The 17,255-nt window shown below is 41.2% G+C and overlaps 1 protein-coding gene across 1 annotated transcript in view; it reads right to left on the bottom strand.

The window, feature by feature from the left end:
* Window positions 1–206: 206 nt before the first annotated feature.
* LURAP1L (leucine rich adaptor protein 1 like) overlaps window positions 207–17,255 on the bottom strand; it is a 46,524-nt gene continuing 29,475 nt past the window's right edge. Inside the window, exon 2 of the mRNA XM_063457220.1 lies at window positions 207–989. Within this exon, the coding sequence (XP_063313290.1) occupies window positions 612–989 (378 nt within the window). The 3' untranslated portion in view covers window positions 207–611. The remainder of the gene's footprint in view (window positions 990–17,255) is intronic.

Below are 17,255 nucleotides of genomic sequence, written 5' to 3'. Positions count from 1 at the left end.
TGAGACACACTGAATATACCACAACCAGCCGGCATACCTCTATGTGTTCATGTGTTATTGTGATACTCTGATTTTGGATCCCTCAAATACTTTTAATACTGTAATGAATACAATTTTAATCTGATTTACAGTAACACCCACCTCTTAAGTTATTTACTTAAAAAAATATGACTGAAAAATACAACAAGACATACATACCATCAAGGTATTTTAAAAGAGAAGCTGGTTTATTGTCACACCAAACCATTTCCCTGAATCTGGATTACAAAAAAAAAAAGATAAGGCCGAGGGCAATTTTCAACTAATTTGCATTATAAAATATAGTAGTAACGATAATAAATAAAACAATTCACCTTTAGTACATAAAATAGATGGAATATTAACAACACATCCTCATTAACTGGCCTAAAACTGATGGACTTATGAAGATCATGTAAGAAACATGCATTCTTCATAACGACCCTCATTAGAATAGATACTATGGCTCAGTATTTAATGTCATATGTACCTTTAGAACATGCAATATATCAGCCATATTAATTATGGTTACTACTATGTGTAACAAAAAACAAGTAGAAGCAAAAACCATGGAGGTTCTCCAGTATGGTCATCTATCTGAAACAATAATATTCATCATATTGATTTGTAGAATTATTACATATAGACTCATGGTCCACAGAGTTCTCTTGTGCATCACTGTACTCCTCAAAATCTGATGGTGTGCAATGTCCAGGAACGTCTGCTAATGTATCCAGGTAACTCCCAATGGATATCTCATCCATTCCATCACTGAAGTTGTGCAAACTGTTGCAGCTTCCTTGTAAAGAGGTGTCCCTGCTCTCAAGCAAACTGCAAAGGCTTCCACTAAGACTGCTTCCTTGACTTGTGATAATGTCCTTCTCTTCCATCATCCACTTGATAGATTCAATGCTTTCATTGATAATAAGCAGCTGTCTCATAAGTTTAACATCAGCAGCTCTCAGGAAAATCTGTAGGGAAAATTAAACAATTAGTTTAGAAAAAGAAAAGAAAGAAAATATTTTGTAAATTTAACTTGCCATGGGATATCGGAAAACAGACTTTATTTCCTCTATTGCATAAACCTAGCAAACACAATAACATAAGACCAAAGTGATTGAATAATAGGCATAATGTAACAAAATGTAAAATAATTTAATTGATTGTTTAATCTTTAAGTATTAAACCAAAATACTGTATTTGATTGACACAGTGTATTGCTATTTTACATGAGTTTGAGGCCACTCATGTTTAAAAAAAAAAAAGGGAAAAGAAAATACATTGAAATTCGCTTTTATTTACCAACAATTGTCTCCTTCATAAATCCCCCATTATCCATGTACTTAATTGTAAATTTCCCAAATTGGATAGATTAGGAAATACCTTGCCTTGGGAAATGATACTATACTTTAGGCCAAAGTAGTCAAATTGAATAAGATTTCCAGGCCAACTCAGCCATTATGCCTTAATGGAACACTCTGCATTCATATGTAGTGATCATAGACTCAGGAAGTACTCCCACACAAACTTTTCTTTGTCTTCTTAGAGTGGTTTGACATATTTAAAAAAAAAAAAAAAAAAATTTAGGTCTCCCGGTGCCGCTTTCCCCTCTAGAACAGCTCAGTAAATGTGAATAGGACTCCACAGGTAAAAAAAAAACAAAAAAAAACTAACAACAAACGAATTACAGACAACAGATTTGTCCGGGTGTGGATTAAAAAACAATTGATTCAGGTGAACTGTTCAAAACAAAAAACTTTTTCACAGATCTAGAGCTGAGCTAGAGCAGGAGGCTTTCTTCCCTGAGCGAAGCCCAGTTGTCTAGGGCTTAGCTCAAAGGTTCAGAGCAATCAGCGCGACCTGGCACACCTAAGGTAAGAAGTAAAGTCATACTAAGATGGTTTAAAGGACCACTCTAGGCACCCAGACCACTTCAGCTTAATGAAGTGGTCTGGGTGCCAGGTCCAGCTAGGTTTAACCCTTTTTTATATAAACATAGCAGTTTCAGAGAAACTGCTATGTTTATAAATGGGTCAAGCCAGCCTCTAAATCCTCTAGTGGCTGTCTCACTGAGAGCCGCTAGAGGCGCTTGCGTGATTCTCACTGTGAAAATCACAGTGAGAGCACGCAAGCGTCCATAGGAAAGCTTTGTAAATGCTTTCCTATGCGACCTAGCTGAATGTGCACGCAGTTCTTGCCGCGCATGCGCATTCAGCCGAAAGGGAGGATCGGAGGCGGAGAGGAGGAGGAGAGCTCCCCGCCCGGCGCTGGAATAAAGGTAAGTTTTAACCCTTTCCTCTCCCCAGAGCCGGGCGGGAGGGGGTCCCTGAGGGTGGGGGCACCCTCAGGGCACTATAGTGCCAGGAAAACGAGTGTTTTCCTGGCACTATAGTGATCCTTTAACTAATGATAATGGCTGCGCCTGGGCACTTCTAATATTTTAACCACTATCCTGAATTCCTGACAAAACACAGTTTAGTTAATAATGATCTTCAACGATTAACGTAAAAATATTCACCTGTTCTGTAAGAAACACAAGAGTTCATATCATATGATGTCTAAATGGAAGAATATATCCTACTGGAAGCACAATACAGAATATTATGCAGTACTGGAGGATGATATACAAATAAGTATCACAGTTTGGAGACAAATCCAAACTTCCCACTACATATAGTTTAGTCAGTCATTGCAATTTATGCTCACATTTGCAATGTGTTGGACAGGGAAAAATCTAAACATGGCTAAGATAAAAGAAAACCTTCCTTCTAAAGTAAGGTTCACATTGACATTGAAACGCTAACCTTTAAAATGCTGATTGCATTCTATCACCATGCCAGCATAGCTTGTTATACGTGATACATGTACAAATATGTTCCTTAAAGAAACACTCCAAACACTAAACAGCACAGCTCATTGCAGTGGTTATGGTGCTAGAAGAGCCCCTCACTGCTTAGGAGCGTCACAGTTCTCCTGCGTTAGTAAGAAATCAAACCATTCAAAAATTGAAATGTCCCTTTAATGTAAATTCTCTTTATATGTTCTATGAAGAGAAATCAGGTACCCTTGATAAAGGCAGCCAGTTTGTGCCGAAATGTTGGGGGGTTTGGTGACTCATGTTTCTGTCTGAGGCTTGTAAGGATTTTTGTGGTAATTTATTACTATTATTTTATTGTATCTGCCTTTACTTCTGTTACTTTGTTTATATTCATTTTTTCTTATATGTTTTCATTCTGGTACTTTTTTGTACATAATAAAATTTTAATATTTTTTTGAGATTGTTATGGTGTGCATTCTACATTCTATATACTATAAAGAGAAATCTTTGATTTCCAAATTCATACATAAAGTGCATAAAACTATATATTGTCAGAAACTGGGTGACTTAAAATGTGGTTAGCATGACATTTACCAGAAACACAAAACTAATGTGGTGTACTTTATATTTTTATTTCATAAGTATATACTGTGCTTCAAATATAGCACAATACCCAGCATTTATCTCCCTCTACCCACAACTGCTCACTAATAAAGTTTAAACCTCCAAGCCACTAAAACTAAGCGGAACACAACTATGCGGCAATGTTTCTTTGTGTGTGGCATAACCAACGGGAAGAACATCGGTCTAAAACCTGTGTAAGCTTTGTTCAAATGGGACAGTGCTGTTGGAAAACAAACTTGAAGTTAATCTATTGCTTTATATATATATATACTACGCTGCCAATAAGTCAAAAGACCACATGGTATTTAAAAATTATACTAAAGCTGAATTTGTGCTTAGTTGTGTGACTGTGCTGCTTTTGAAAAAGTGGTCTGTGTGACACAATTTGGACAGCTGTATAACTTAAACATGTTAATATATAAATCTTTTGGACTTGTGTTCTTGGGGACCAAGGACATGACTGAGTTACATCACAATATATCTGGAAAAGGGGCTTATGTGCCAGACTGGCACGGACAGCATGCTGACTAGTGCTGTTGAGGTGCTTTCTCATGGCTCTATGTGTTGAGAGCACTTAGCATAGGGCAGCACATCCTATAATATGCTCATAATGTGTTTGCTGGGAACAATTTCCCGGTGTTCCCAGAAGTGGGGCATTAAGGAACAAACCAAAGATTTGGGAATGACTTGTCAAATCCAGACCGTAAGGTATATAGTTTTCTAGGCTTACACTAATATTACCAGAACACTATAATCACCAGAAGATATACCTTTTCAGAGAAACGATAGTGTTTACATTACTGCCTAGTGACACCTAGTCACAAAGACAGCTACTAGACATGCTTCCTGGGTCACTGCTGCCCAACATTTTCACGCTCTGAACTTTCAGAGGCGCTTAACTTTCCCCATAGAAATAAGAGGAAATGCCGACTAGCGTAGAGTGGCATTTTGTTGCACCTGTGCATTAGCCTCCCATTAGATTGGCTGTGATTGTTAGTTTTGATGATCTCAACCAAGGGAAGTGGGTGGAGCCAGTGCTGGCGGAGACCTGCGTGACGCTGAAATAAAGGAGAGTTTTCTTTAGGTTTAAGAGGGGTAAGGGGGGCCTAAACTGCGTTTATCACATTATAGGGTCAGGAATATACATTTGTATTCCTAACCCTATAGTGTTCCTTTAACTTAATGACATAAGATGTATCTGTTTGCAGTTGGTTAATTTGCAGTAAAGACTGATCATATATACCAGTACATTTTTACATTTTAGTGCCAGCTAGATACTTGCTGTAACTAGAGATATGCAGCTTTCACTCAATATCTGGGTCTCCCTTTTCTAAGCTGGGGTCAAACAAGTCCAAAAGTTACCCTTTGCTAACCCTAGCTGTTTCCAGCATTCAAAGTATAGTGCTTTGCACAGCCCTCTACATTCCACTGGCTGATATTCTAGGTAGATTAACAATATCCATAGGGATTCTAAGAAAAAAATAAAATAAAAGATTAAGACATGAGGTCTGATTAGACTCTTATCTGTTTTTACTACATGCCCCATGCTAAAAATGATCAGTACTGGGCTGTCCATGCTGCTCATCACATATCACTATGTGTTGGCAAGGAAGGGCATGATAATCAGCATCAGAGAGCACAGAGCATTTAAACGGTGTAACCAGGGGAAAACCCTCTTATGGTGTCAGCCATCATCAGTTTAGGGAGTAAGGGATGGTGTTTTCTGGGGACTTGGGGATAATGTAGTAAGGGAGCTTATGCTTGAAGTATAACTGCTTTCAACATGGCATGGATTGTATCTCCCATAATTCTAAATCAAACAAAGCATGTCTGAGAGTGATCGGAATTGCAGACCAAGATATATTAAAGACAGGTGTTTTCTATGGTTTTCTATCCTTCTGAAAGAAGCCACTGACATCAGGGAACACCATCACCATGAAGGGGTGTACGTGGCCTGCAACATTCTCAATTTTGGTGGTATGTGTCAAAGTAACATCCATATGAATGCCAGGACCCATGTTTTTCCCAGTAGTACATTGGCCAGTGCACAACACTGCCTCCACCGGACTGCATTCTCTTCCCCTGATAAACAACTCACATGTACCTAGCCATCCACCTGATCTAAAAGAAAACATGATTCATCAGACCAGGCAACCTTCTGCCATTGCTCCATGGTCAAGTTCTGATGCTCAAGTCCCAATTGAAGGTGATAGACAGGGGTCATAATTTGCACTCTGATCAGTCTGCGGCTACACAGCCCCAAAACATAGCAAACTGTGATACACTGTTTTCTGACAACTTTTTTATCATGGGCAGCATTAACTTTTTCAGCAATTTGCGCTACAGCAGCACTTTTGTGTAATCGCACCTTCCCGTCCTCACATGCATCAATGCGACTTGGACGCCTATGACCCTTAAGCCAGTTTACCAGTTGTCCTTCCAAGCACAACTTTTTTTGTAGGTATAACCACTGCATACCGGGAACAGCCCACAAGACTTACAGTTGTGGAGATGCTCCGACCCAGTCATATAGCCATCATTATTTGGCCATGTCAAAGTCACCCTGGTATTTTCACTTGCCCATTTTTCATGCTTTCAACACATGTAATTCAAGATTTCACTATTCACTTGCTCCCTAATATATCCCACCTTAATAGGTGCCATTGTAATGATATTGTCAATGTATTCACTTCACCTGTCAGTGGTTTTAATGATGTGGCTGTTCAGTGTACTTCAGCTGAATAGAATAATCTATATGCTATAAAGCAATACAGACCTATATCTGACCGTGTCATCAACTTATTATGACAGGTCTGCTTAAAGAGACACTGTTGCGTTCGGAATAAATAAAATTAAATAAAAGGTACTTTCCTTACCTATTTTTCCAGCTATGAGTCTCCTTCGGCGCTGCCATGTCTTCTCCTCGTCTGAGGTTATCCTGGGGGTCCAATCCAATTCTCCTCAGAGTAGGAGATGGGCAACCTTTGGCACTCCAGATGTTTTTACTACATCTCCCATAATGCGCTTACAGGTATAATTCTGGCAACACATACGGGGAGGTATAGACCACAAGATCTGGTGTGAGGAAGGTTGACTATCCCTATAATAGAGGAGCACTGGGACTGTAGGCGCATGCTTGGCACTTGCTGCGATGCACCTATGACTCTTCCATATAGTATCATTGCATGCAACAATTTTCTATGGCAGACCGTGATGGTCATAAAAGCCACAAAGTAACAATCCCAGCTCTTCTACTCTGAGGGCTTGGAGTTGTGGCCTGAAGCTGTGCTTCCAAGCCTTTCAATTAAATACTGTCAATTTGGGCCACTAAAGAGGAAGTAATAACTGTATGCACGATAACAATTTAATTGAGATTAAGTTGTTAAAGTGAGTGTAGTATTCCTTTAAGTGACATTGTGATATTTTGGATTAAAATATTTATTACGGGCAAAATACGGTTGTCTAGCTTCCTTGAGAAGGAAGTGAGTCTATTTTGTTCTACAGTAACGTGACTAAATTTAATGCCCTCAGGTGTGAAACTGACTTATTGTTAAATGTAATCCCTAAAGGCACAGTCCAGGCTGCAGCTAAAAAAATAATTAAAAGGGGGGCGGAGCCTAGCAGCTAAGCCGAACGGTCGCACATCAGGAGTGCTCCTCTCAAAATAAGCCTAAATTAAGCCAAAAATCTGCGCTGAGCCCTAAAACAGCCTGCCTTTCCACACCAGAGACAAGGGCCCAGCACGATAACAAAACTTAAACGAAACCGAGGCTGAAACCAGCGACGAGAACCCGGGGATCGATCTGAGGCCTACAAGCGGCCTACTCAGCTGGCACGGGGGAAGCGGCCGACCCCTCTGCGGACTGCAGCCAACCTAGTTGGAGGTCTCCCCAACACACTCTCTCCCCCCCCCCCCCCTGCCGGAGGGGGATATCCCGGCACACAGCTCACAACTCGGGTGCACAGCACCAACCCAAGCATACCTGCACCGTCGGTCCGGCAAAACACAACATGGCGGACGCCACATGCCAGACAGGACAGGGTCCCCCACTGCTGCCACTCTCAGAACGGCTGGACCGCCTGCTTGCCGACTTCTGGGCCAAGCTCTCAGCCCAGAGGAGCACACCAGCAGAGGCACCAGCGGCAATGAACCCACAGGTTGCCGTGCTGCAACACAAGGCAACAGGAAGGAGCCAAACTACATTTTGGAAGGCTGGGAGGAGAAGGAGGCAGACTCAACACAAGCCTCAGTGGGTCGGCAACAGACCACTGGCGGTGAGTCAAACGACTGAACAGCGACAAACCCCGGGACTGCCTACCCAGACCCCCCCTTCCCACACGGAGACCACTATATTTCCTGGGAGAAAACACCCTGACAGAGGCTCCCCGATTCACAGGCACAACCCAGCCCGATACATCTACACACGGGGGCAGGAGTGCGAAGGGGAACATCCCAATACCCAACAAGAGGCAGAGGCTTCCAACCAACGCATGCACCACAGTCCCTACCACATTCAACGGGTACACGATGTGCTTGCCACAAGACAAGGGACCTGTACTGCTGTGCACTCGGACTGCATACCGGCAGGAAGATGGAGGGGCCCCGAGAAGGGGGATCCACAAGCGAGCCATCACGCCAGCTACACCCTCACAGCATCTGGAGTCGGGTGAAGGACCCGGACTGGACACTAAGCACCGTGAGCGCCAAGCTGAGCAGTATATGGCCTCACGTAATGTCATAATAAGGACATATTAGCGGTTATTAACCCTTACTGTTTCGGCCTATACCGTTTCCTCTACTCATACGGTCAATTGCATGTAAAACATAACTATGATAAAAGCCTAATTCTTAGTAACACACAACAATGTACCACTACTCAATTGCCACACTAGGCAAATGCTTGCTATGTATTGTCTCTCTAGCTAATCAAGTGTGATAGAGTAATTGCATGCCTACCAGCTTGGCCAGAGCGCACTCGGACTGCCGGGGATGGGACTTGGTGTCTAGTCTAATCAAGCATGTACCCTACGAATACCACTCGCTGTTTTTTCTACTATGACCTCACATACTACTTATTTACTATGTGCCTAAGTTTTGCATAGCCCACTTTTACTCTCTAATAGTCTATCAGAATAGGCATTGATACTAGCTACAACAAGCTTCTGTTACACGACACGTTACCACAATTAAAAAAATGAAGCATCATCACTCAGGAAATGTAATTTTTCAAGCAAACGATGTACTTACCCTTTAATGTAATCAGTTTTTTACATTTCCCTATCTTTGTTTCTGTACCCCATCTAATATGCTTCAATAAAAGAAAGATTGACAAAAAAAAAAAATAATAATTAAAAAATAAACACCCACCCATTTTAATGCATCATACAGATATTTGCAGGAAATGATTCACCCAGTCACGATCCTCCCATACATTTCTACACAAGCTGCACAGTCACTGGTGTGTGTTTTATATATATATATATATATATATATATATATATATATATATATATATATATATATATATATATATGTGTATGAGACAGAGAGAGAGAGAGAGTATTTATTAATAAAAAAAGTACATATTTTTTATGATGATCCCTGTTCTAGTGGCTGGAGGATCAGGTTTTGCTCCACTGCTGGATGCAGGCCATGTGTATTGCACTACTAAAAAATATTAGAACAGAGCATCTGTAACCTGTGGCAATGCTCTGATACATTCAGAAAATCCATTACTTGCTGGAGCAGTATACAAGGTCTGCAGATGCTAGATCCACCTTTGTCACCTCACTAACATCACTGTTCGCTTTGGCCAACGAGGAAGGTCTCACATATAGATAAACATTCCTAGACACACATTTACAAACTGCCAGATGCATACGCACACATGCAGATGCACAAACAGCGAAACAGATGCACACACAGGTTCACTTGGTCAGGCACACACAAACATCCAGACCCAAAGGTACAAACACGTCAAAACATGTATTCTGTTTTAACTCTTCTCTTTTCCAAACTATGGAGGGTGGTTCTTCTGGAGTCTAATAAGGAGTGGGCATGTGGAAATTGTCATCATCTCTAGCTCTCTATATAGTTTCCGTAGCACTAGAACAGGGGTCAGCAACCTATGGCACATGTGCCATGCATGACACTCAAGGTGCCTTTGCACGGCACTCAAGGCTGCCAGAGCCAAACAGGCTCTGGCCTATTGGAAGCCCCAGTTGGACTTCAGGTATCTGCTAGTGCAACCACAATGGTGACTGCACATTTCTGCATTTTGAGGATAATTTCCTCCCAGCATTTGTGAATGGGAATCTACACTGGAGTAGAGCAGCCCACAGCAGCTCCTGCCCTTGACCTGTGCCCCACTGGATGCACTGGGAAGCCCCTCACACTGCTAGATATACACAAAACTGCAGAAGAAGCCTCTCATACAAATAATATAAATAACCCACACACACATAGTCCCCACAAACACATCCCTTAGCATCTACGTACACAGACACAACCACACAAGCAGCCTGTCACATGCAATTCCGCATGCAGCCTAAACACACAATATGACATATAATCCAGACACACAATTCTACAAGCAGCCAACATACACAGCCCACATTCCTAGTTATCATACATAAAACCACAAACTACTCATGAACAGATACAATAGAACAGTCCACATAGGACCAGCTCACCAAGGGACTTCAAGATTTTGTTTTGGTACAGTACTGCTTAAAGTGTCTAGCCCTGTACTAAAAGAAAGTGATCTTGTCTCAAATTCTTCCAGCTGTATCACTCTCTGTGAGGGTATCTCCAATGCAGCACAGCTAGGAGAGATAGATTTAATCTCCAACCAGACCCTAGTGGGTCCCCTCTTTGAGTGGTCCGATTATGGGAGTACCGAGTGTACACCCAGATTGCAGCCCTGTGGGTGTTACTGAACAGAGTGTTAAGCTGAATTATACAATTCAGGTTAATATATCCAAAATCTACCTATAGCAGAGTTTGTAAAATTTTGTTTGCAAATCTGTGTTTAGTGGATAATCCATTCCACTTCTATCAGTAAAGAGAGAAAGAGGGATTTAACAAGGAAATCAAGGCCTGAAGGGCAGTGCTATCACTTTAAAAAAGAAAAAAAAAAAAAAAAGAGCTCAGAACGAACAAAAGCATAATGATTAATTATTGCAACTTGGGGTTGCATTACACACTTCATGTCCTTGAGGCAGCTCACTTCCTTTTTCTTAGATATATAATCGTTCAACCTTGGAGAGCATTTAGCACTGCATTTGCTTGTTTAATGATATGTGTTTTGTGAAAATAAAATATATATATACTTCATGAAATTAAAAGCAAGAGTTCAATGCTTTTCTGTGGTGTTTATTAGAAATGTGAATTAATTTTCAATTTGCAAAGGGAAGTCAAGTTCTTTAATTTAGTTATATTCTCAATGTAGATATTTCAGCACTGAAAAAAAAACAACCAAAAAACTATGCAGATATTTTCAAATTACAACTTTAAACCCATGTATATTAAACTCTTTAGAATAAGAATAGCCAAGAACTCTCTGAAGCTGTTTTTTTGGGGGATCCAGACCAGTAACATTGGATACAATTTGTCATTCCTCCTCCAGCATCAGGGACCAACAAACTTGCCACCAAGACGTAGGTATCAACCCTTCATCCTACTCGTTCCCCTCTTTTGGTATTGTCACTTCTGCCTACTCATTCCCCCTAGCAGTTTTCAACCCCTCTGCCCACCCAACAAACAAACAAACAAACCTTACATTTGAAAGGCCCAGGAAACCACTCTTTTTTTGCCCAACATGTCCGCTCTGCCAGACAACAGTACAGACAGAAAGCTGGTCCCTAAAAGCTCCAGAAAGAATCCCATCTTAAAGGGACACTATAGAAACCTGAACAGCTTAATGAGGTTGTTCAGGTGAGAACTCTAGCTCCCTGCAGCCTCTCCCATGTAAACACTGTATTTTCTAAGAAAATACAGTGTTTACATTGAAAGCTAGGAACACCTCCAGTTGCAGTCACTCAGAGTGAACCAGAGGGACTTTGGAGTTGATGGAGGCACAATATGCCTCCATCCACTCAGATCTGCTGTCAGCAGAGCACAGGGCAGCACTGTGCACAGCATCCTGTGACTCAGTATATCCTCCCTCTGCATGCAGACACTGAACTTTCCTCATAGAGATTCATTGATTCAATTAATCTATGAGGAGATGCTGATTGGCCAGGGCTGTGTTTGAATCATGCTGGCTCTGCCCCTGATCTGCCTCCTTGTCAGTCTCAGCCAATCCTATGGGGAAGCACTGTGATTGGATCAGGCTACCACAAGTCAGCAGACTGCTTGTTTTTCTGAGTCTAACAACATGCAGATATACAGCTTCAGGCTTGAATACAGCAAGATTTTTACTATATTTATGGAGGCATGAGGGGTCCAGGGGGGCTAGATGATGGTGTTAACACTATAGGGTCAGGAATACATGTTTGTGTTCCTGACCAGTGGCGTACGTACCGCGGTCGCAGGAGTCGCAGCTGCGACCGGGCCCGGCACTCCAGGGGGCCCGGCCGCCCTGCGGCCCCCACGCGACCGGGTAGCAGCTGCCACGCTTTGTGGCCCCGGGGCCGCATGTTTAGGGGTCCATCGGGTGGCCCATGCGGTCAGGGCCACCCGATGGACATGGATTGTAAGGGGACCCGGTCTGCGCTGAGCGCTTTAAGTGCTCAACCGGGCCCCCTGTGAGGACATCATCACTGCTGGGAGGAAGTGACCGCACGTCACTCCTCCCAGCATACTGAGAGCCCGCACGGGAGGAAACAGAAAGGAGGAGGGAGTCAGATTGGGAACTCTGACTCCCATCAGGCTGACCCCAGGGCCCCAGGGAAGTCACAAATGGTAGGAAACATTTTGTGTCTCTGTATGTGTGTATGTATGTGTGTGTGTGTCTCTGTGTGTTTATGTATGTATATATGTCTGTGTCTCTGTGTGTATGTATGTGTCTGTGTCTCTGTATGTGTGTCTGTCTCTGTGTGTGTGTGTGTATCCGTATGTATGTCTGTGTGTGTGTGTATCCGTATGTATGTCTGTGTCTCTGTGTGTGTGTGTATGTATGTGTGTCTGTGTCTCTGTATGTGTGTCTGTCTGTGTGTGTGTGTGTGTGTGTGTATACGTATGTATGTCTGTGTGTGTGTGTGTGTATCCGTATGTATGTCTGTGTCTCTGTGTGTGTGTATGTATGTGTGTCTGTGTCTCTGTATGTGTGTCTGTCTATGTGTGTGTGTATCCGTATGTATGTCTGTGTGTGTGTGTATCCGTATGTATGCCTGTGTCTCTATGTGTGTGTATGTATGTATGTGTGTCTGTCTGTGTGTGTGTATCCGTATGTATGTCTGTGACTCTGTGTGTGTATGTGTGTCTTTGTCTCTGTATGTGTGTGTGTGTGTGTGTATCTGTTTATGTATGTTTGTGTGTATCTGTATGTGTTTATGTATGTTTGTGTCTGTGTCTCTGTATGTGTGTATGATTGTATATCTGTGTCTCTGTATGTGTGTATGTGTCTGTCTCTGTCTCTGTGTATCTGTATGTATGTGTGTGTCTACATGTGTGTACGTGTGTGTCTGTCGGGGGTGTGTGTATGTGTTTGTGTCTGTATGTATGTGTCGGGGGGGAGGGACCCACAGTCAGGGGGAGAGGGTCAGGGTAGGGGGGGGCCCACGGATCAGTTTCGCACCGGGGCCCCATGGAGTGTGTGTACGCCACTGTTCCTGACCCTATAGTGATCCTTTAAAATATTAATTTAAACGGAGACTAGCCTATTACAACACTATGTTTAAACTACTGGTGACAAACTGAAAACAATAAAACATATAGGATAATTTGCAGGGAACATAAAGTATAATGGTCACAAACTCGTCTTACAGCCACCATAACTGACAAATGACCTTTTATCGACAGGCAGCGCTGTGCACTACAATGCTCATGCCAATAACAATAACTGGGTTAGCCCATAAGAGTCTTTTTGAGTCCATAAGAGGCCCATAGTCTCGTGGCAGCAGGTTCAATGTCAAGCCCCCCACAAGCCCTAGTCTTTTTCATTTTAAGTGTAAGGTAATGATGTAGTGAATAAGCTGTTCCCAAATAACAAAATGTAGCGGACAGGAACATCCATATGAAAGATGAAGGAGCTTATGTCACAAACAGCAATTCCCATGAAACTTATACACACACATATTAGGGATCGACAGATTATCAGTTGGACCAATAAATATTTGGCAATAAAACGTTATCGGCTTACAATGATACCTTCTCAATATACAAGCTCCTGGTAGGCTGCACAAAGCCACTGGACCACCAGGTACTTTAAGGTCAGCCCTCCCTAGCCCAGAGGTAGGGAGGGGGAAATAAAATCCAAATATTTTCTTTTCAGTATGGCATGTATTTTTTGTGCATTTACCACTCATTAAAAAAAAAAACAAAAAAAAAAACCCAAACAAACACAAAAACAACCACATTAACCCCTTAAGGACACATGACGTGTGACATGTCATGATTCCCCTTTATTCCAGAAGTTTGGTCCTTAAGGGGTTAAACATGTCAATTGAATAGCAGATTTGTGTAGAAATTGTGCATCTTTTTTACAAACTGTAAACAAACAGAATATCAGTACCAGTTATCCAGTTTTTGGCAATCGTCAGAAAGGCAAATGATAATCAGTATTGGCTCCTCAAAAAAAATAAAAAAATAAAATTATATCTGTCAATCCCGATTACACAGAATTTTTTGTAAAAAATAAATAAATTAAATAAACACATGAACCCTTCCAATCTACATGCATTTCTGTATTACTTTGATCTAAATTCTGATCAAAAGTTCAACTGTGTCCTAGCAGTAGATACATATAACTGGATTACACAGCTTAAAACCACAACTTTTTGTAGTCTTTAAAACCTTAAGGGTGGGGGCAATTGTACAAGTTCTGAACCAACCAAAACAAAAACAAAAAAAACTAGAATTTGAGCTATATGTCTGTTCATCCGTAATTCACCTTTGATATGAAGTGCATTCACACTTATTATAAATCATTTAGTTCAGGCTCAATAAAAAATACTTAGAATTAGTAAAAAGGGAAATCTGTGCTGCAAGTAGGGGCATGTATACTAAACTGTAAAACCAGACCCTCCCAATCCAATAAAGAGGGACCTGGCAGAAGTCCCCATGTTAAATAATTAATCATTTTAGTGTCGCCCCCATGCCCAGTGAGTGGGGACTATTAAACAAAACAAGACACCCAGTGTCCCCCTCAGCCCCACACCTACTAGTAGTGGGTGGGGGCCGTAAGTGATAATGAGGGGAACATATTTCCCCCCCTCCAGTTACCACCCATTAGTATCAGTTGGGAACCCTATATGATAATGGGGGGACCTACTGTAGTCTTTTTAGCAGCAGGTGGGGTCTAATTGCAAATCAAATTACCTACCCCAGTAACATGGGGTCCCATAGCCCCTAGTAACCCCAACCCCTCAAACACATACACTGCCTATCCCCCTCACCATAATAAATAGTGAGGGGGGATAATAAACTAAATGTCTGAAAAATAAAAAAATAAATACTTACCAATACATGTGTTCTTCTTTCTTCCATCTTCTTTTTCCAGGTGAGGATCATACCACTAACGCTATCATCAAGGAGCAGTTGGTCTGCTCCTCCCTTGTGAGTACCATTTTATACTGTTGGTTGTCTCCTTTTATTCTTCTCGTTTGAGTGTTGAACATACCCCTGATGGAGGAAGTCTATCCCATATCCCATAAGCGGGGATTGTACCGCTGTACGGTCTTCATACTAGAGCTAGCTATAGCTCTAATATATGTGAGTTTATTACCATCTTTTCATTATTTGCTTTATTAGACTGGACATATTACACTAGTTGGTTCTCTATTTGCTTTATCTTTTCATATGAGTGGATCTGCCTGGGCAAGGACAGCGAGGACATTGTTCCTGACCAAGCACCTTATAGACTATCTGATCTTAATTAGATCATTCCAGTTAAGACTTATTTGGACTACCTTTTATTTTGATTACTGTATGTTATAAGGTCAGCCCTTATCTCCTTTTTTATTCATTTAGTATACATGCCCAACTAGCGGTACATCATGGAGATCATATGATAGCCCAGGAATGAAAATTACCACCATCGGGGCATACCTGTGAAAAAGTAGACAACTCAGGGTACTCAAAATGTGGTATGTCCAGTCTTTTTGTAGCCACTTAGTCACAAACCCTGGGCAAAGTTCATGTTTGTTTTTTTGCATTTTTTCCACAATGTTTGTGACTAAGTGGCTCCTAAAAAAAAGACTGGGACATGAGAAATTAAAGCCCTGTTTCTCCTGAACAAAATTATATATAATAAGTGTGGGTGCACTTAATATGAAAGAGGTGAATTACGGTTGATCAGACACATAGCGCAAAGTCCAATTTTTGTTTACATTTTGTTTTGCTCAGAACGTGTACTATTGACTGCGTCCTGAAGGGGTTAAAATACATTATTACACTGCAATAATAAATAGCCTTTCTATAAATAAAGTTATCCAAGCACTTATGCTCTGCTTAGTTTTGATAAGATCTCCTAAGCAGCAAATTCCGAATTCCTTTGGCATTGTTCATTCCTCCTACAAACCAATGGTATGTTCCAAGCTGCACTCCCGAAAGTCTGACTGCACAGTTGTACAAAGTCGATAAACAGAGTGCTCAATAGTCAGTGTTTCACAGATCTTTTTTCTTTTTTTTTCCCCCTCTGGTTTTTCACTCTTGTGCATATTGCATCAAATCTTTTTAATCCCATTCAGGACAACAGGGCTGTCTTGATAAGGGATTTGTGTAAAACTTTCAATTGCATAATAATGTGCATGAGTGATAGAACTTATATAGAGATACTATTTTACTATTTTAACTAATCTATGGTTACGTTATAGTCTTTATCAAGGTAAAAATTTCACTGAAATGTATATGTAGAATTAATTATAACCCTGACCAGAGGCAGAACTAATGCAGAGAGGGCCCCGGTGCAAGAAATTATGTTTCCCCCCAGCACATGGGTGGCCAAAAGATAGATTCTGCTGTACATATCCCTTATTAATGCATTGTCAGCTGGGGATCTACAATTTTCTCAACCTTGCATAGTTTTACTTGGGAGCAGTTTTTGTGTGTTTGGATGTATTATTATTACTGGCATTTATAAAACACCAACATATTCCACAGCAATATAAGCAGGTTCACTACCTATGGAGTATGTGTGTGAAATGAAGGGGTCCATTTGTGTATAGTGTTCAATGCAGTGGTGTATTTATGTGTACTGTTGCTACTTAAAAGCAGTGGTGTGCGTGTAAATACAGGGGTCTGTTTGTATGTAGTGTTGGTGTTTGTATATAATGCTGTGTTACAGGAATGTGTTAGTACGTTGGCATTCGATTGCAGGGGTGTGTTTGCATGTAGTGTTGGTATTTTTGATAGTAAAAGTGTGTTTGTATATAGTTTTGATGTTTTAAAGCTGGGATGTAAGCACATATGCACATGTGTGGCAACAATGACATAGAAACACATGTGTCCACACTGCTACACACACACAGATACAAACATACCTTCACAGACACACACACACACAAATACCTACACAAACACACACACACACACAACAATGTACCCACACACTGACACACATAAACGTATACCTTCACAGACACACACATTCAAACATATACCTATACATGCACATACTCACACTGATACATT

Source organism: Pelobates fuscus, chromosome 5 (assembly GCF_036172605.1).
Source record: "Pelobates fuscus isolate aPelFus1 chromosome 5, aPelFus1.pri, whole genome shotgun sequence".
Taxonomy (NCBI): Eukaryota; Metazoa; Chordata; class Amphibia; order Anura; family Pelobatidae; genus Pelobates; species Pelobates fuscus.
The sequence above is the reverse complement of the archived record's forward strand: the minus strand, read 5'-3'. Positions and strand labels throughout refer to the sequence as shown.